The 21,148-nt window shown below is 42.4% G+C and overlaps 1 protein-coding gene across 1 annotated transcript in view; it reads right to left on the minus strand.

The window, feature by feature from the left end:
- Positions 1 to 7,663: 7,663 nt before the first annotated feature.
- Positions 7,664 to 21,148, minus strand: part of vac14 (vac14 homolog (S. cerevisiae)) — a 33,707-nt gene continuing 20,222 nt past the window's right edge. Inside the window, exons 11-19 of the mRNA XM_014148030.2 lie at positions 11,449 to 11,593; positions 11,279 to 11,344; positions 10,817 to 10,964; positions 10,588 to 10,708; positions 10,218 to 10,392; positions 9,861 to 9,979; positions 9,665 to 9,744; positions 8,891 to 9,041; positions 7,664 to 8,734 (exon numbers count right to left, since the gene is read on the minus strand). Of these exons, the coding sequence (XP_014003505.1) occupies positions 8,560 to 8,734; positions 8,891 to 9,041; positions 9,665 to 9,744; positions 9,861 to 9,979; positions 10,218 to 10,392; positions 10,588 to 10,708; positions 10,817 to 10,964; positions 11,279 to 11,344; positions 11,449 to 11,593 (1,180 nt within the window). The 3' untranslated portion in view covers positions 7,664 to 8,559. The remainder of the gene's footprint in view (positions 8,735 to 8,890; positions 9,042 to 9,664; positions 9,745 to 9,860; positions 9,980 to 10,217; positions 10,393 to 10,587; positions 10,709 to 10,816; positions 10,965 to 11,278; positions 11,345 to 11,448; positions 11,594 to 21,148) is intronic.

Below are 21,148 nucleotides of genomic sequence, written 5' to 3' on the forward strand. Positions count from 1 at the left end.
TGATTCTAAATGGTCAGATAGCTAGCAGCAATGACAAGAAGCTGCCATGTGGGGAATCGTAGGTGGCTCGTTTCAGTTTTATCTTGTTCTTGGATCCATGCATCTTGTTTTGATTTCATGTCAATGCTAATATGTCATTTGCTAGATAAACTACTAACAATGTATTTGAGGGAAGTGCTCATTGTGCAAATTAATTTGTTTTCAATAAACATTGAGATTAAATATAATTTACATGTCAACCCCTTCCGTTTTGCCCCATAGTTGCGCATGTGTTGGTTTTGTTGTTAAACCAACCGGTCTATTGTTCACGCAAGCAAAGGAGGACGCCGAAGGCAGAGGGCACCATCAGACCAACTCCTTGAATGGCTTACTACTTGAAGTTTGCAGTCTAAAAATACACTATTTTTCTCAAAACATTACTGTATTTATATGTGTAATGTTTTCAACAGGGAAACGTTTTTTTTTTTTAAATAGCTGGAGTGCATCTTTAAAGGTGAGATTAGATTACCGAATCCCTATCCAGAGGATCAGAACAAAACATCTCAGTTTTGAAATACCCAATTGAGATTTAATCTGATCAGAACTTTTGAAAAACTGTGCCCAGGGCCAAGTTTTACAAAAACTTTCGACAATTGGATTGGAATAAATCTTAGAATTTGGTATAAAAAAAATACGATTCAAATCCTTCGGCATTTGGATTTGGTAATCCAGTTTGACTTTTAAATCAGGATTAAATGTTTTTACGTTTTCAAAACTCAAAAGGTAGTGATTACAATAGTTCCAAATCATAATAATCTTGATACCACTAGAAGGGTGGATTTATATTGAACAAAAATAAAACGCAACAATTTCAGGTTTGAGTTAGTTCATATAAGGAAATCAGTCAATTGAGAAATGAATTAGGCCCTAATCTATGGATTTCACATGAATGGGAATACAGATATCTTAAAAAAAGGTTGGGGCATGGATCAGAAAACCAGTCAGTATCTGGTGTGGTGAGTATACAGGCCATGGAAGAACTGGGACATTTTCAGCATCCAGGAATTGAGTACAGATCCTTGCGACATGGGGCCGTGCATTATTATGCTGAAACATGAGGTGATGGCGGCAGATGAATGGCACGACAATGGTCGTCAGGATCTCGTCACGGTGTCTCTGTGCATTCAAATTGCCATCGATAAAATGCAATTGTGTTTGTTGTCCATAGCTTATGCCTGCCCATACCATAACCCCACCATTACTGATTTTATTTTATTTATTTAACCTTCACAACAATGACATCCGCAAACCGCTCGCCCACACGACTCCATACACAAGCATGGTCTGCGTTTGTGAGGCAGGTTGGACAAACTGCCAAATTCTCTATAAACGAAGGAGGCGGCTTATGGTAGAGAAATGAACATTAAATTCTCTGGCAACAGCTCTGGTGGACATTCCTGCAGTCAGCATGGCAATTGCACACTCAAAACAAGGCCACTAAAATGTGCAGTTGTCACAACACAATGCCACAGATGTCTCAAGTTGGGGGAGTGTGCTATTGGCATGCTGACTGCAGGAATGTCCACCAGAGCTGTTGCCAGAGAATTTAATGTTCATTTATTTCTCTACCATAAGCCACCTCCGTCCTTTTAGAGTATTTGGCAGTCCAACTGGCCTCACAACCGCAGACCATGTGTAACCATGCCAGCCCATGACCTCCACATCCGGCTTCTTCACCTGCGGGATCGTCTGCGAACAGCCACCTGGGCAGCTGATGAAACTGAGGAGCATTTCTGTCTGTAATAAAGCACTTTTGTTGGGAAAAACTTGTACTGATTGGCTGGGCCTGGCGCACAAGTTGGTGGGCCTATGAATTTACAGGCCCACCCATGTGAAATCCATATATTAGGGCCTAATGAATTAATTTAAATTGATTGATTTCCTTAGATGAACAGTAACTCAGTAAAATCATTGAAATTGTTGCATGTTTATATTTCCAGTATAGTTTACTCCTCTCTGTTATCATGAGTGTAGAAGTAGTACCATAACCTGTCCAGTAGATGGCAAGGTGTAGACCTGTTCAAAACCCTGAAAATCCAGATTCTATGACCTTGAGATTGGGCAATCAGGATCAGAGTGATTTTTTTTTTTAAAAGCCAGATCGATCCAATCCTGGATTGCAAAAAAATACTATTACAGGATCCGGATAATTCTGATACAGATTAAAAACATTGACTACTTAGCATTGAGCTTCCTCCATTTTAAGGTCCATGCTAAAATGGGTTATATCCATCTAGAGCCCTCACTCTACCTCTATGGTCTATCCGCCTGTAATTCTGGGCCTATTCATAAAGGGTCTCAAACGTAGAAGTGCGATCTGGAATTCGTTTTGGATTTTAGATTAAAATGAATGGACAAGGGGGACCTCATCCTGGATCAGCACTCCTACTCAGATATACTTTATGAATATGAACCCTGGTGTTTGTTCTAAAAGGTACACCCACTCCAGTGTATGCTATATCTTGTGTAGTACACAGGGATGCAAACTGGTGAGGGCCCAAAAAGGTGACTTTTTTTTTTTACACTGAAACATGCAGAAAATCCCTGCTAGGGGGAAATGCAGGTTAACTAATTAAACAACAAAAGAATATGATCTACATGATCAGTCTCTGTGTGTAAAATGAAGTGGTTAATGTGAACCTAACTCGCAGCTAAAAAAATAAAGTAACCCAATGTTATTTGTTGCCTAGACTTTACTGCAAATGACACTCAAGTCTTGAGAAAAAAACACACTAATATTGCAGTTAGCCATGGCAGCCTTTATAATAGAATGCCTGTGACCACACACACCCCTAAATAATGCACTTGGGGGAGAAAAAACATCTTAAATAGAATGAAACAGGCATTCTATTTTTGCTCTATTATAGTGGCCACTATAGCAGACATCGATCAAGTGCACAAGAATGTGCGCAAAAATAATTCACTGAGTAAAAAAAATGTAATAACCCCCCCTCACACGTGTCAACACAACAAAAGCAATATCTTTTGGGCTACACTGCACATTATTCCTGTGGACATCTGTTCTACAATGTGCCAGCAGAGCATGATAGCTTTTGTTGGCATAACTGAACTCTTTCAGGCAGAGAGTACACCTGGCATACACCTTTTTATCCACTGTATAAACAAAAAGTGAGAGAGGGAAAGTGTGGTGTTCCTTTCACCTCTATAGTGGCATATAGTTTAAGCCAGGCCCAGCTCCAGCTCCACTTAACGGTTTAACAAGCAACGCCTCATTTTCACCTAATTCTCTCATTCTGAAAATTAACCACATACTGTGGAGGGAAAACATTAGTTCACATATAGTTGTTAGTTCGTTAGATAGTTAACTAGTTAACATTTCATTAAGATTGCCAGGGTCCAGTAAGCAACTAAAGCGTTATAACTTAAGGAACGGCAAGGAGTCGTATAACGTTACCAGTTAATACTATAGCGAATTGGTTAGGTTACTAACGTTAAGTTAGCTCATCTGATGTTTTAACGTTAGCTGTCTGACTTCATTAGCCAGCTAATTTTCACACCATAAACTAAATTATTTGATCAGTTAACTAGGCTAATGTTGCTCAACATTTCTCTGGCTAGCTAACGCGGATAATTCGACCCAGCTAGCAAGATACTTAACAATACTCGTTCCACCACACTTTCTCCCTCACCTCAAACTTTTCAAAATGCCAGTTTTTCGGATTCATGTCATTAAGTACACTTCATCACCTCACCTGGTCTCCGTGGTCAGGCTTCTCACCTACCTCTTCGTTATCGTTCAGGGGACACGCTGCTGTAAATGACCTGGTAAACTAGTTATTAGTCTTTGAGACACCCCAGTAAACTGCCTTTCCAGTCTTTCCAGAGCGTGCGCTGATGCTGTAACTAGCAAGTTGACTGTCTTTTCTCTTCAGTCACGTGTTGCATTCTGTTATGTGAACGGTTGGCTGAGCCTTGGAAACAGCCAGCACTGCGCCAAATGCTCATCACTCGTTCGCATACAGCCAGTAGTCATCCAAAGCCCCCCGGCATTCGGAGCCTCTTTACTGTGTTGCCACCATGCTCGATGCTAGTGACAAGGACCGCTACTTCAATGCAGACAAGAAACAGGGTTTACGTGAAATGTTAGACACAGCTGGACAAGATGGAAACCGTTACAGGACGCACGGAGGAAATCCTGGTTGAGACTGAACAAATTATCAACGAAACAGCAAGTAAGTGAAAAATGTTTTGATTATGTTTTACTGGTAATGGGGACATATGTAAATGCAAACAAAATAACTTTTTGGTGTGTGTCTCAACTATTTTACTCTACTAGAACCCTTAAAAAAGGCCGCTACAATATCTGATATCGGTATCGCCAAAAAAAAGTGTCATATCGGTGCATCCCTACTAATAACAAGTTAGATCACTCTTTTCGTGTTTACAATGGGTCTGAGCAGCATCACCGAAGCGCATCAGCTGTAAACAAAACTGAAACATTGCATATTCATGGTAACTGACAAGTACCATACCACCAGCCTTGTCTAAAATGAGTCCACACCTGCCCCACTGTTACTGCCCAGCTGCTACAGTAGCTACTGTATGCCAAAACATTACTCCGCTAGCTACATCTGCTGAGAGTATTACCTTGATCAAGATGAAGTACTAACAATTTGTGGCATGAAATCTCATATAGCTTTAAAAATGAAATCTGAAATGATTTCTGAAAGAAAAAAAAGCAGCCTTCGCAAATGGAGGATGGCTTTCACTTCAGCAGTAATACATTTATGAACTACTTTGAGGAAAAGATCATGATCATTAGAAAGCAAATTACAGACTCCTCTTTAAATCTGGGTATTCCTCCAAAGCTCCATTGTCCTGAGTCTACACAACTCTGCCAGGACCTAGGATCAAGGAAGATACTAAAGTGTTTTAGTACTATATCTCTTGACACAATGATGAAAATAATCATGGCCTCCAAACCCTCAAGCTGCATACTGGACCCTATTCCAACTAAACTACTGAAAGAGCTGCTTCCTGTGCTTGGCCCTCCTATGTTGAACATAATAAACGGCTCTCTATCCACCGGATGTGTACCAAGCTCACTAAAAGTGGCAGTAATAAAGCCTCTCTTGAAAAAGCCGAATCTTGATCCAGAAATTATAAAAAACTATCGGCCTATATCGAATCTTCCATTCCTCTCAAAAATTTTAGAAAAAGCTGTTGCACAGCAACTCACTGCCTTCCTGAAGACAAACAATGTATACGAAACGCTTCAGTCTGGTTTTAGACCCTATCATAGCACTGAGACTGCACTTGTGAAGGTGGTAAATGACCTTTTAATGACGTCAGACCGAGGCTCTGCATCTGTCCTCGTGCTCCTAGATCTTAGTGCCACTTTTGATACCATCGATCACCACATTCTTTTGGAGAGATTGGAAACCCAAATTGGTCTACATGGACAAGTTCTGGCCTGGTTTAGATCTTATCTGTCGGAAAGATATCAGTTTGTCTCTGTGAATGGTTTGTCCTCTGACAAATCAATTGTAAATTTCGGTGTTCCTCAAGGTTCCGTTTTAGGACCACTATTGTTTTCACTATATATTTTACCTCTTGGGGATGTCATTCGAAAACATAATGTTAAATTTCACTGCTATACGGACGACACACAGCTGTACATTTCAATGAAACATGGTGAAGCCCCAAAATTGCCCTCGCTAGAAGCCTGTGTTTCAGACATAAAGAAGTGGATGGCTGCAAACTTTCTACTTTTAAACTCGGACAAAACAGAGATGCTTGTTCTAGGTCCCAAGAAACAAAGAGATCTTCTGTTGAATCTGACAATTAATCTGGATGGTTGTACAGTCGTCTCAAATAAAACTGTGAAGGACCTCGGCGTTACTCTGGACCCTGATCTCTCTTTTGAAGAACATATCAAGACTGTTTCAAGGACCGCTTTTTTCCATCTACGTAACATTGCAAAAATCAGAAACTTTCTGTCCAAAAATGACGCAGAAAAATTAATCCATGCTTTTGTTACTTCTAGGCTGGACTACTGCAATGCTCTACTTTCCGGCTACCCGGATAAAGCACTAAATAAACTTCAGTTAGTGCTAAATACGGCTGCTAGAATCCTGACTAGAACCCAAAAATGTGATCATATTACTCCAGTGCTAGCCTCCCTACACTGGCTTCCTGTTAAGGCAAGGGCTGATTTCAAGGTTTTACTGCTAACCTACAAAGCATTACATGGGCTTGCTCTTACCTATCTTTCCGATTTGGTCCTGCCGTACATACCTACACGTACGCTACGGTCACAAGACGCAGGCCTCCTAATTGTCCCTAGAATTTCTAAGCAAACGGCTGGAGGTAGGGCTTTCTCCTATAGAGAAAGCCCTACCTCCTACCAATGTGAGACTCAGACTCAGTCTCAACCTTTAAGTCTTTACTGAAGACTTATCTCTTCAGTAGGTCCTATGATTAAGTATAGTCTGGCCCAGGAGTGTGAAGGTGAACGGAAAGGCTGGAGCAACGAACCGCCCTTGCTGTCTCTGCCTTGCCGGTTCCCCTCTTTCCACTGGGATTCTCTGCCTCTAACCCATTTACAGGGGCTGAGTCACTGGCTTACTGGTGTTCTTCCATGCCGTCCATGGGAGGGGTGCGTCACTTGAGTGGGTTGAGTCACTGACGTGGTCTTCCTGTCTGGGTTGGCACCCCCCCCCTTGGGTTGTGCCATGGCGGAGATCGTTGTGGGCTATACTCGGCCTTGTCTTAGGACGGTAAGTTGGTGGTTGGAGACATCCCTCTAGTGGTGTGGGGGCTGTGCTTTGGCAAAGTGGGTGGGGTTATATCCTGCCTGTTTGGCCCTGTCCGGGGTATCATCGGATGGGGCCACAGTGTCTTCTGATCCCTCCTGTCTCAGCCTCCAGTATTTATGCTGCAGTAGTTTATGTGTCGGGGGCTAGGGTCAGTCTGTTACATCTGGAGTATTTCTCTTGTCTTATCCGGTGTCCTGTGTGAATTTAAATATGCTCTCTCTAATTCTCTCTTTCTGTCTTTCTCTCAGAGGACCTGAGCCCTAGGACCATGCCTCAGGACTACCTGGTATGATGACTCCTTGCTGTCCCCAGTCCACCTGGCCGTGCTGCTGCTCCAGTTTCAACTGTTCTGCCTGCGGCTATGGAACCCTGACCTGTTCACCGGACGTGCTTGTTGCACCCTCGACAACTACTATGATTATTATTATTTGACCATGCTGGTCATTTATGAACATTTTAACATCTTGATCATGTTCTGTTATAATATCCACCCTGCACAGCCAGAAGAGGACTGGCCACCCCTCATAGCCTGGTTCCTCTCTAGGTTTCTTCCTAGGTTTTTGGCCTTTCTAGGGAGTTTTTCCTAGGGAGTTTTTCCTAGCCACCGTGCTTCTTTCACATGCTTTGCTTGCTGTTTGGGGTTTTAGGCTGGGTTTCTGTACAGCACTTTGAGATATCAGCTGATGTACGAAGGGCTATATAAAAATAAATTTGATTTGATTTGATATTGTGAATCCAACACAGGACCCACAGATCAATCACCAGCCATAAAAGCATGACTGACATCACCTGCTGTTTACATACGCATGCATAGACTATATGAGCTGATGAAAAGAAAGTCATTATTATTATTATAATACATGGTCCACTTTATTTTATACGTTTCACTTGATAACACAAGGTCAGTCTGTCTACAGAAGGCCTGGCCAGGAAGCAGGTATGGTAGCAATAAGAAAATAAAGTAAATGACAACAGTTCAAAAGAGAAAAGGGGTGCAGAGCAGTCAGTTAGGGGAAAAAACTCGTTGTAGAGAAATGAGAAGGGAAGGATGGAGAAGAGTTCAGTGGTCAAGAGAGAGATATTTAACACTGTTCAACAAGCATGACACAAGCATGACTTGAATTCAGGTGAGGGAGTGTCCAGTTGTTTAGCTTTGGGGAACAAGAGCCTAAAACTAGAGTCGGAAGAACATGTATATTGTACAGGTCTTTTGGGACAACTGTGGAATATCGGCCTGCCAAGTAACATCAAGCAGTTTAAATAGTGAGAACAAAGATGGTGTTCATTATTTTAAAAACTAAACATAACATGCAAGCGGTTTCCCCTGACCTAATTTCAAGCTTTGATTGTCCTCCAGTCAAAATAAGGTAGTGTCACTTCTTACAATAGGATTAGGTGGGCCTAAACAAATTGTCCATGCATCTGGAGAAAGCAGGGTGAAATACAAATGTATGGTCTGTGTGTGTGTGTGTGTGTGTGTATGCAACTCAACACTTCCAGCACCTGAACAAAAAAAATACTGTTTAAAAAAAGAAAAATCTGAATTGATGTCCTTTATTCCTTCAATGGCTAAAAAATGTATTAGTACAAGGGTGCTCCTAAACAAGAGATGAGCAGTCTTCATTCAGTTTGGTTCCTTTAAGTTACAGGTTGGGGTGTTTAGCGTCGCCGTGTGTGGGCATGCGTGGGTGAAGGCTTGACGCAGTGCCCTGCCTCAGGGGTCAAAGATGGTCCCAATGCGTCACAGCACCAGCTTCCGGTCTGGGTGGTCAGCGCGGCCTGAGCGCTGGTGGCGCACCTCCAGGTGTTTGCTCTGGACCCGGTCAAAGTGCTGCAGCAGGTCATTGTAGTCCATGTGGGTGTAGGCCGGACGCTTGGTGCCAACAGGCTTAGACTCAATGTACTTTGACTCATCCCTGCAACATAAAAACATGCTTCCAGATAAATTATAACAATACATATGCATGGGGCACATCCGATGAGAAGTGTTAGGATGAATATTATAATGGCCATGGGAATAGAATTCTGCACTGTGGGCACACCACAAGAACACAGTGTTTAGTTCTACTCACACTGTCCTCATAAGCTCTGGGTTAGGCACACAGCGCAGGCGGTGGGAGAGAAGCTGGAAGGCCTGGCTCTGGGGCAGCAGCATCAGCAGGCCGTACAGGGCCTTGATCAGGTATGGATTGTTCTCCACATCCAGCAGTTGGAGACGCAAGTCTATAAAAACAAACAGTTGAGAGACCGGTAGGTTGGCTAGTGTGTATGTTTGTAGTGCGGTGCAATGTGTGGCTGAATCCCAAATCACTACCTTCCCCTTCCCCCTCCATTTGCACATTCATGCGTACATCTGCCATATGCACCAGTGTCCCAAAGCTGAGGGAGTGAAAATTGAGGTTGTAGGGGCTAATTACACCTTCCGATAGCCACTCGGCCAAGCCAACAAGGCTGCAGGCTCCAGGGCGAAGTGCTTTACCGATACACACAGCGATATGTTTGGAGAGGCGCGTTACGTCTGAGGCTTGACACGTAACAACAAATAATGGCCAAATTAAATGTTAACTGTTACTGAGGTTTATCTTGTAAAACGACAGAGGGAATTTGTTAATTTGAACTTCATGCTTGTTTTATTATTGAAATGTGGAACATGAATTGCATCATTCAAGTCACAAGTGTGTCCCAAAGTTGAAGGGTTGATCCCCCTCGCAACTCTAAGTTGCCCTCAAAAGTTCCATCAGAAACACGTGAAAACGGAGGGCCATCCGTTTGAGTTGGTAGGGGCGAGTGGGTGGTTTGGGATCCACTGTGTGTGTTCTGATCCAATATTGAGCTGTGGGACTCACAGGTAAAGATGGGGCTCTCGATCAACTGTACCAGCTTGTCAACTTCCATGAGGAAGTCTACAGTCACCTCCAAATCACCGCTAAATGGCTAACATTAAGGAAATATGGTATGCCATAATATACCAATAGGCATACACTACGAGGTGCAACAATGCTGATATGCAAAATGTATATCAAAGACAACCAGAAAGGATACAACTTCTGGATGAGGTCATAGGCATGGCGGTAGTTCTGGGTCAGGAAGCAGAGAGACACAGTGGCCACAGGGTTGTGACACCAGGAACGATACAGGCAGCAGAACAGGGCACAGCTCTCCTGCAGGGGGCACCAAACACAATTAACGTGAGGATACACACAGCAGGGAAAACTATACCTCATTGGGTCAACAGGGTTAGGTTCAATTCCATTACAATTCTGCCCGTTCAAGAAGTGAATTAAAATTCATGTTTAGCACATTTTTCAAAATTCTTTCATTTTTTTTATTGGAAATTTCATATATTCAAATGGAATTGGTGGTCAGCCATACAGAGGAATCCCATTTCTCAGGCATTACCTGTGTGCGCAGGTCCTTGAGCTGGTTGCGCAGCTGAAAGAGCTCTGCGGAGGTGAGCAGGATGGTGTTGAGCGTCTGCACCATGGTGGATGCAAACTTCAGGTCCTCTTCCTTCAACAGGATGTCTGCCATGGAGTGGAATATGTTCTCCGCGTGCAGAAGCAGACACAGCTGCCTGGGTGGGATGAGTGTAAGGAGAGTGAGGTGATGGGTAACTGAAACTACAAACAATCCCAGAGGGGCGGAGTAGGTTGAAAAATAAACAAATCCATGGTCTCTTGAGAAACTTGGGAGTTTCAGCAAAAAAAATTCACAGGAACCTGTGAGTCTAACTCAATGTCGCAGCTCGTTGATGCACATATGTCACTACCTGATAATGAAGGCTCCTCTGTTCTCCAGCAGCTTTCTCTCCAGGCAGAAGCGCTTCAGCAGGTTGATCATGAACTTGTAGAAGTAAGAGTTCATGCTGGGGGTGGAGGGCGACGCGTCGCCTATTTTGGAACCAGGGTTACAGGACATTAGGTGGGTGAGAATTAATGCTCAATGCATCATTTACTTTTATGCATTATACTACTGTTCCGGAGCCATTTTCTACTCACCCACGACTGTCTGTGGGCCTGCCTTGGCCCCATCAGGAACCTGAAGCTCCAGTTTACTGTCAGAATTATCACAGGAGCCTGAGGAATCGGTCTGTCCTGCTGGGGAAGACGCAATCTCAGCCAGAACCTCCAGGTCCTTAAGAATGACCTGGATAATAGATGGGGTGAGGTTGGTTACTTTTGTAAAAACTTGTATTAAAAAGATAGTTCAGCCAAATTACAAATTGCTTACATCGTAAGGAAACCAGTCTATGGACAAGGCAAGTCGGCAATCAATGCTTTGGTTGTTAACATGGCCAATTGGATTTGCCACAAATGCTCAAAAGTAAGCAGTTGAAACAGTGGCCAAGTAAACAAAACCAAAAGCATGGATTGCTGTTCAACCTTGTCCATAGACTGCTTGGATTAAGTATACCTTTAACATTAGTGAGATACTGAACTGGGGGTGCATGTAGTACTCACCTCATCAGACTCATCTGAGAGCGTCTTCAGCAGCATGGGGAACAGACTGTCTGTGTGCCGGAACATCTACACGTCACATAGGCACACAAATAGACACAACAGATCAGTGTGCTGATATACATACTGTAAAACACTCTAAAGAAAAGAGCAGCATTGGTAATACGACCCACTTTGCGAGGTGTCTTGATGTAGAGGTGGTACAGCCACTTGAGCACGGCGATGCGGGTCATCATGCCGGTGGAGGAGTCATGCAGGTGGCGGTCCAGCACCTGAACTATCCCATCAAGGTCAAGGGTCACCTGTGACCGGTCAGCACTATCCAGGAGAGAGAAAACAGGTAAGAATGGAAGTACGCAAGACAAAGATATGGAAACACATACTCCAAAATATGTAACAGCAGATACTAAAAAGCCACAGGGGGAAACAGAAACAATACAGAGGAAGATCAAACACTGTAGAGGCCTTTGAGGCATGGTCGAGTATAACAGAAAACAGTAGACCCACATAAATGAGACATATGTGTCGGACTGCACGACAGATCTGGGCAATTCAGCAGCTTAGCAAGTTAACACTGCTCTAGACTCTAGAGGACACAATGCACAAGCTTTCAGATCTACTGCACAGCTAGGCCAGCAGGAACTATGGGAAATCTGGAGTTTATCTACAGTGCATTGAGAAAGTATTCAGACCACTTTACTTTTTCCACATTTTGCTACATTACAGCCTTATTCTAAAATTTATGAAATAGTTATTTCCCCCCATCAATCTATACACAATACCCCATAATGACAAAGCGGGTTTAAAAATGTTTGCACATATATATATAAAAAAAAATTTTTCAAGTGTATTCAGACCCTGCACTCAGTACTTTGTTGAAGCACCTTTGGCAGCGATTACAGCCTCAAGTCTTCTTGGGTATGACGCTACAAGCTTGGCACACCTGTATTTGGAGAGTTTCTCCCATTCTTCTCTGCAGATCCTCTCAAGCTCTGTCAGGTTGGATGGGGAGCGTTGCTTCACAACCATTTTCAGGTCTCTCCAAAGATATTCGATCGGGTTCTGTCTGGGCTCTGGCTGGGCTGGGCCACTCATGGACATTCAGAGACTTGTCCAGAAGCCACTCCTGCGTTGTCTTGTCTGTGTGCGTAGGGTCATTGTCCTGTTGGAAGGTGAACCTTCGCCCCAGTCTGAGGTCCTGAGTACTCTGGAACAGGTTTTCATCAAGAATCTCTGTACTTTGCTCCGTTCATCTTTCCCTTGATCCTGACTAGTCTCCCTGTCCCTGCCACTGAATAACAAACCCCACAGCATGATGCTGCCACCACCATGCTTCACCGTAGGGATGGTGTGAGGTTTCCTCCAGATGTGATGGTTGGCATTCAGGTCAAAGAGTTCAATCTTGGTTTCATCAGAGCAGAGAATCTTGTTTCTCATGGTCAGAGTCCTTTAGGTGCCTTTTGACAAACTCCAAGTGGACTGTCATGTGCCTTTTACTAAAGAGTGGCTTCTGTCTGGCCACTCTACCACGAAGGCCTGATATCTAGAGTGCTGCAGAGATGGTTGTCCTTCTGGAAGGTTCTCCCATCTCCACAGAGGAACTCTGGAGCTCTGTCATTGACCATCGGGTTCGTGGTCTCCTCCCTGACCAAGACCCTTCTCCCCCGATTGCCCAGTTTTGCCAGATGGAACGCCCTATGAAGTGTCTTGGTGGTTCCAAACTTCTTCCATTTAAGAATGATGGAGGCCACTGTGTAATTGGGTACCTTCAATGCTGCAGAAATATTTTGGTACCCTTCCCCAGATCTATGCCTTGACACAATCCTGTCTCGGAGCTCTACGGACAATTCCTTCAACCTCATGGCTTGGTTTTTGCTCTGACATTCACTGTCAACTGTGGGACCTTATATAGACAGGTGTGTGCCTTTTGAAACGCATGTTGAATCAATTGAATTTACCACAGGTGGACTCCAATCAAGTTGTAGAAACATCTCAAGGATGATCAATGTTAACAGAATGCACCTGAGCTCAATTTCAGGTCTCATAGCAAAGGGTCTGAAAACGTATTTAAATAAGAGATTTAAATTAGATATATATATATATATACACACACACACACACACATATAGTTGAAGTAGGAAGTTTACATAAACTAGTTTTAATGACTCCAACCTAAGTGTTTCAACCACTCCACAAATTTCTTGTTAACAAACTATAGTGTTGGCAAGTCAGTTAGGACATCTACTTTGCGCATAACACAAGTAATCTTTCCAACAATTGTTTACAGACAGATTATTTCACTGTATCACAATTCCAGTGGGTCAGAAGTTTACATACACTAAGTTGACTGTGCCTTTAAACAGCTTGGAAAATTCCAGAAAATGATGTCATGGCTTTAGAAGCTTCTGATAAATGATGTCAATTAGCCTGAGTCAATTGGAGGTGTACCTGTGGATGTATTTCAAGGCCTACCTTCAAACTCGGTGTCTCTTTGCTTGACATCATGGGAAAATCAAAAGAAATCAGCCAAGATCTCAGAAAAAAAGTTGTAGACCTCCACAAGTCTGGTTCATCCTTGGGCGCAATTTCCAAACGCCTGAAGATACCACTTTATCTGTACAAACAATAGTGCGCAAGTATAAACACCATGGGACCACACAGCCGTCATACCGCTCAGGAAAGAGATGCGTTCTGTCTCCTAGAGATGAACGTAATTTGGTGCAAAAAGTGCAAATCAATCCCAGAACAACAGCAAAGGACCTTGTGAAGATGCTGGAGGAAACAGGTACAAAAGTATCTATGTCCACAGTAAAACGAGTCCTATATCGACATAACCTGAAAGGCCGCTCAGCAAGGAAGAAGCCACTGCTCCAAAACCGCCATAAAAAAGCCAGACTACGGTTTGCAATTGCACATGGGGACAAAGATCATACTTTTTGCAGAAATGTCTTCTGGTCTGATGAAACAAAAATAGAACTGTTTGGCCATAATGACCGTTCCTATGTTTGGAGGAAAAAGGAGGATGCTTGCAAGCTGAAGAACACCATCCCAAACGTGAAGCACAGGGGAGGCAGCATCATGTTGTGGGGGTGCTTTGCTGCAGGAGGGACTGGTGCACTTCACAAAATAGATGGCATCATGAGGGAAGAAAATGATGTGGATATATTGAAGCAACATCTCAAGACATCAGTCAGGAAGTTAAAGCTTGGTCGCAAATTGGTCTTCCAAATGGACAATGACCCCAAGCATACTTCCAAAGTTGTGGCAAAATGGCAACAAAGTCAAGGTATTGGAGTGGCCATCACAAAGCCCTGACCTCAATCCTATAGAAAATTTGTGGGCAGAACTGAAAAAGTGTGTGCGAGCAAGGAGGCCTACAAACCTGACTCAGTTACAACAGCTCTGTCAGGAGGAATGGGTCAAAATTCACACAACTTATTGTGGGAAGCTTGTGGAAGGCTACCCGAAACGTTTGACCCAAGTTAAACAATTTAAAGGCAATGCTACCAAATACTAATTGAGTGTATGTAAACTTCTGACCCACTGGGAATAAGATTAAATAAATAAAAGCTGAAATAAATCACTCTACTTCTACATTCTATTCTGACATTTCACATTCTTAAAATAAAGTGGTGATCCTAACTGACCAAAGACAGGGAATTGTTACTAGGATTAAATGTCAAGAATTGTGAAAAACTGAGTTTAAATGCATTTGGCTAAATCTGTTTGCACTTTGTCATTATGCGTGTAGAAGGGAAAAGGGAAAAATACTTAAAATAAGGCTAATGTAACAAAATGTGGAGAAAGGGAAGGGGTCTGAACACTTTCCGAATGCACTGTATGTGTGTTCGAACTGGCTCCATGTAAATGAATGAGCAAACATTTATCGTGACAGATCCTCCTCAGTTCCCAACATTTATCTGAGCACAGACAAACATCTTCTAGCTTCTTTGCAGGTCTATTCGTTCATTCCACCAAACTTACGACTGCAGCTTTTCCACAATCCCTCCCCCCCTTCCAACCCTGCTGTGCCGTGGCATTCTTCTCTCCTTCAGAAACAGAGGGACCCTTTTCTTCACTGCTAAGCATTGGTGGTTGAGTGGTAGAATTCTCACGCTGCCAGGCCCGGGTTCGATTCCCAGCCAATGCATGCACAACCTTTTTGGAGCTTCTATACTGAACAAAAATATAAAACGCAACATGTAGTGTTGGTGCCATTTTTCATGCACTGAAATAAAACATCCAAGAAATGTTCCATATGCAGAAATTCGTTTACATCCCTGTTAGTGAGCTTTTCTCTGTTGCCAAGATAATCCATCCAGGTGTACCCTGTGCTGGGGAAAATAAAAGGCCACTCTAAAATGTACAGTTTTGTCAAACAATACAATGCCACAGATGTCTCAAGTTGAAGGAGCGTGCAGTTGGCATGGTGACTGCTGGAATGTCCAACAGAGCTGTTACCAGAAAAATGTTATGTTTATTTCTCTACCATAAGCCGTCTGTCATTTTTAGACAATTTGGCAGCACGTCCAACCAGCCTCACAACCGCAGACGAATCACAAAAGCTTGAAGATTTTGCGAATACATGGCACCAGTCATGAGGCATGGCACAAGCATGACATGTCGTCTCCATGCAAAACAGAGACATCAGGTCTAATTAAAAACAAGGCTTCACTGTAAGTCCTGTGTGGCTCAGTTGGTAGAGCATGGTGTTTGCAACGTCAGGGTTGTGGGTTCGATTCCCACGGGGGACCAGTACGGGAAAAAAAATGTTTTATGAAATGTATGCATTCACTACTGTAAGTCGCTCTGGATAAGAGCGTCTGCTAAATGACTAAAATGTAAATGTAAGTAATCCAATAGCTTAGACAAACAGGTAGGGTTGAGTGGCTCAAAGTAAAGTTGTTGGCTACTGACTAGCATTGCGATTCTACAAGTAGAAACAGCAGGTTCATTGTGCAGCAGGTACAGCTTTTGTTCAAGCAAGAGAAGGAAAGCCTCCCACTGTGATAAGTACCTATCAGCAGTGAGATTCTCAATGCGTTTCATGCATAATAAGGGTTGCAAGGAGCAGTACGTCACTAAAGGTTGTACTCAGGGCTTTGCTGTAATCTAAGCATTGTATGGAGTAGGACACCACATTTTTAGAGGTTGAATGGGTTATACCACTAATCTAAAGGGTTATAATACAATAATATTCATAATAATAAATACAGTCAGGTCCATAATTATTGGCACCCTTGAGAAAATAATTAAGACTTGGGACATTTTATAATTACATCAATGCTCAGACAAAGATATTTGGTTTAACAAGTAGTAATACATCTAAAAAAGATGGGGCAAAATTCTCACCATGATTTAATCCTCTAGCACCCTCCCCTTCTAAAATCTTTAATGAGATTGGAGAACACGTTGGGAGGGATCTTAGACCATTCCTCCATACAGAATCTTTCCAGATCCTTGATATCCTTCATCAGCTCTTATGGACTTCCCTCTTCAATTCAAACCACAGGTTTTCAATGGGGTTCAAGTCCGGAGACAGATGGCCATTGCAAAATATTGATTGTGGTCAATTAACAATTTCTTTGAATTTTGATTAGGAGTTTGGGATTATTGTCTTGCTGGAAGATCCACAAGTGTCATCCTCCTGGCAGAGGCAACCAAGTTTTTGCCTAAAATGTCCTGATACTTGTTAAAGTTAATGATGTTGTTGACCTTAACAAGGGCCCCAGTACCAGTGAAAGTAAAATAGCCCAATAACAAAGATCCATCATCATATTTTACCGCTATAATGAGGTACTTTCTGCACATGCGAACGCCCGGTTCAATTCAGTCTTATGTAGCAAAATAAGATGTCATTTTTTTTAAAGTAGGTTCCTTTTCATACAGTTAAAGCAATCATTTAAAGAATTAATGCAGCAAAATGGACAATCAGTATGAGTTACCATTGAGAGCATTCTTTTCACGAAAGGCTGTTCCCAATATGTATAAGAAAGTGAGGGGAGAAATTCCCCAAGAACTCAAGACATATCCAATTTCTCTCACAACAGATATTTGGTCTAGCGTAAACATGACCCCATACATGAGCCTGACTGTTCACTACATATCCAGTGATTGGTCTCATGCCCCATTGTCTTGAGACAACCTATATGCCAGAGAACCATACTGCGGACAACCTGAGTGAAGCTCTCCAGTCCGTGTTGGCAGAATGGGCATTGGATGAGAAGAAAGTGTCCTGTGGCACAACTGACAACAGCGCAAACATTGTAGCCGCTGTGAGGCAGTTGGGTTGGCCATGGCTTAACTGCTTTGAACACAAACTGCATCTGGCAGTCACAGAAGGTGTTGCAAGTCAGAAAAAACACACAACCCGGGCATTCGACAATGTAGAAAATGATAAAAATAAAGAATCCCTGAAATGAGTAGGTGTGTCCAAACTTTCGACTGGTACTGTATATGAAATTATGCCTATTGCATTCCATAAATGTTTGGCTATTTAAATCAAATAAAATTAGTCCTATTAATTGAATGATGTGCACATTTCATTCTATTAATTAATTTTAGACTATTTAAATCAAATACATGCTACAATTTGTTATCAAGATGTTGGTCCTTGATTAATAAATTGAATAAATCAAATTATATGAAATGCAAGGGAATAAATATTTTAATCCTGCAGGATTGTAAAACACATTGGGGGACCAAACAACAAATGGTCTAAAGAGTTATGGAGAAGGTCCTGGCCCTTCTTTGGACACTGTGTTAACTACCCTCCAGACGAGCTTCAATGCCATACAACTCTCCTTCCGTGGCCTCCAACTGCGCTTAAATACAAGTAAAACTAAATGCATGCTCTTCAACCGATCGCTGCCTGCACCTGCCCGCCTGTCCAGCATCACTACTCTGGACGGTTCTGACTTAGAATATGTGGACAACTACAAATACCTAGGTGTCTGGTTAGACTGAACTCTCCTTCCAGACTCACATTCAAACATCTCCAATCCAAAGTTAAATCTAGAATTGGCTTCCTATTTCGCAACAAAGCATCTTTTACTCATGCTGCCAAACATACCCTCGTAAAACTGACCATCCTACCGATCCTCGACGATGTCATTTACAAAATAGCCTCCAATACCCAACTCAAAAATTGGATGCAGTCTATCACAGTGCCATCTGTTTTGTCACCAAAGCCCCATATACTACCCACCACTGCGACCTGTAAGCTCTCGTTGGCTGGCCCTCGCTTCATACTCGTCGCCAAACCCACTGGCTCCAGGTCATCTACAAAACCCTGCTAGGTAAAGTTCCCCCTTATCTCAGCTTGCTGGTCACCATAGCAGCACCCACCTGTAGCACGCGCTCCAGCAGGTATATCCCTCTGGTCACCCCCAAAGCCAATTCCTCCTTCGGCCGCCTCTCCTTCCAGTTCTCTGCTGCCAATGACTGGAACGAACTACAAAAATCTCTAAAACTGGAAACACTCATCTCCCTCACTACCTTTAAGCACCAGCTGTCAGAGCAGCTCACAGACTACTGCACCTGTACATAGCCCATCTATAATTTAGCCCAAACAACCACCTCTTCCCCTACTGTATTTATTTAGCTCATTTGCACTCCATTATTTCTATTTTGCACTTTCTTCCACTGCAAATCTACCATTCCAGTGTTTTACTTGCTATATTGTATTTACTTCGCCACCATGGCCTTTTTTGCCTTTACCTCCCTTCTCACCTAATTTGCTCACTTTGTATATAGACTTATTTTTCTATATTATTGACTGTATGTTTGTTTTACTCCATGTGTAACTCTGTGTTGTTGTATGTGTCAAACTGCTTGCTTTATCTTGGCCAGGTCGCAATTGTAAATGAGAACTTGTTCTCAACTTGCCTACCTGGTTAACCTCTTATGGCTAGGGGGCAGTATTTTCACGGCTGGATAAAAAACGTACCCGATTTAATCTGGTTTCTAATCCTACCCAGTAACTAGAATATGCATATACTTATTATATATGGATAGAAAACACCCTAACGTTTCTAAAACTGTTTGAATGGTGTCTGTGAGTATAACAGAACTCAAATGGCAGGTCAAAACCTGAGAGATTCCTTTACAGGAAGTGGCCTGTCTGACCATTTCTGGAACTTCTTTGCCATCTCTATCTTTTACAAAGGATCTTTGCTCTAACGTGACACTTCCTACGTCGTCCATAGGCGCTCAGAGCCCGGGAAAAAACAGAATGTCGTCATCCCAGCCCCAGGCTGAAACACATTATCGCCTTTCTCAAGTGGCCGATCAAGGGACTGTGGGCTTAGGCGCGTGACCTGGCTGCCCCCGTCTTTGTGATTTTTTCCTCTGTTTGCCGAAAAGGAGATTCCCGGTCGGAATATTATCGCTTTTCTACGAGAAAAATGGCATAAAAATTGATTTTAAACAGCGGTTGACATGCTTCGAAGTACGGTAATGGAATATTTAGAATTTTTTTGTCACGAATAGCGCCATGCGCACGACCCTTCTTTACCATTCGGATAGTGTCTGGGACGCACGAACAAAACGTCGCTATTCGGATATAACGATGGATTATTTTGGACCAAACCAACATTTGTTATTGAAGTGGCAGTCCTGGGAGTGCATTCTGACGAAGACAACAAAAGGTAATCAAACTTTTATAATAGTAAATCTGATATTGGTGAGTGCTAAACTTGCCGGGTGTCTAAATAGCTAGCCCGTGATGCCTGGGCTATGTACTTAGAATATTGCAAAATGTGCTTTCACCAAAAAGCTATTTTAAAAATCGGACATATCGAGTGCATAGAGGAGTTCTGTATCTATAATTCTTAAAATAATTGTTATGCTTTTTGTGAACGTTTATCGTGAGTAATTTAGTAAATTGTTAGCAAATTCCTCCGGAAGTTTGCGGGGGGTATGCTAGTTCTGAACGTCACATGCTAATGTAAAAAGCTGTTTTTTGATATAAATATGAACTTGATTGAACAAAACATGCATGTATTGTATAACATAATGTCCTAGGTGTGTCATCTGATGAAGATCATCAAAAGTTAGTGCTGCATTTAGCTGTCTTCTGGGTTTTTGTGACATTATATGCTAGCTTGAAAAATGGGTGTCTGATTATTTCTGGCTTGGTACTCTGCTGACATAATCTAATGTTTTGCTTTCGCTGTAAAGCCTTTTTGAAATCGGACAGTGTGGTTAGATAAAGGAGAGTCTTGTCTTTAAAATGCTGTGAAATAGTCATATGTTTGAAAAATTGAAGTTTTTGTATTTTTGAGGAATTTGTAATTCGCGCCACGCCCATCATTGGATATTGGAGCAGGTGTTCCGCTAGCGGAACGTCTAGATGTAAGATGTTAAATAAAAGGTGAAATAAAAATAAAATAAAAAATATGACGGGTATTGATTGACGATCGAGACCACAAGCATTTAGATCAGTCATGGCAGGTCAATGTTCTGCAAACGGTCAATACAGCACTGTAGCCTGTGCCCAACTTCAATGATATCCAATCTGGGGAGAACTGTGTGACAGTGTCAGTCAAGCCCATTTTACAACTTTTAACAGGACACACGCAACGACTCAGAGCTATATAAAAATTTTAAAAAGATGGGCAGTGTATTACAGGACAGTTAAGCTGCCCGTTGTCTATAACTGCTATTGTTTCAGTCCACTATCATAGGCTATAGCACTCGCCAAAGTTAAGCTATAAGGTTTTGAATAAGAAACACCATGTTTCTTAACCTCCCTGGGCAAGGTGGGACGCTTGCGTCCCACCTAGTCAACAGCCAGTGGAATTGCGTGGCGCGAAATACAAATACCCCATAAATGCTATAACTTATATTTCTCAAACATATTACTATTTTACA

This window comes from Salmo salar, chromosome ssa16 (genome assembly GCF_905237065.1).
Source record: "Salmo salar chromosome ssa16, Ssal_v3.1, whole genome shotgun sequence".
NCBI lineage: Eukaryota > Metazoa > Chordata > Actinopteri > Salmoniformes > Salmonidae > Salmo > Salmo salar.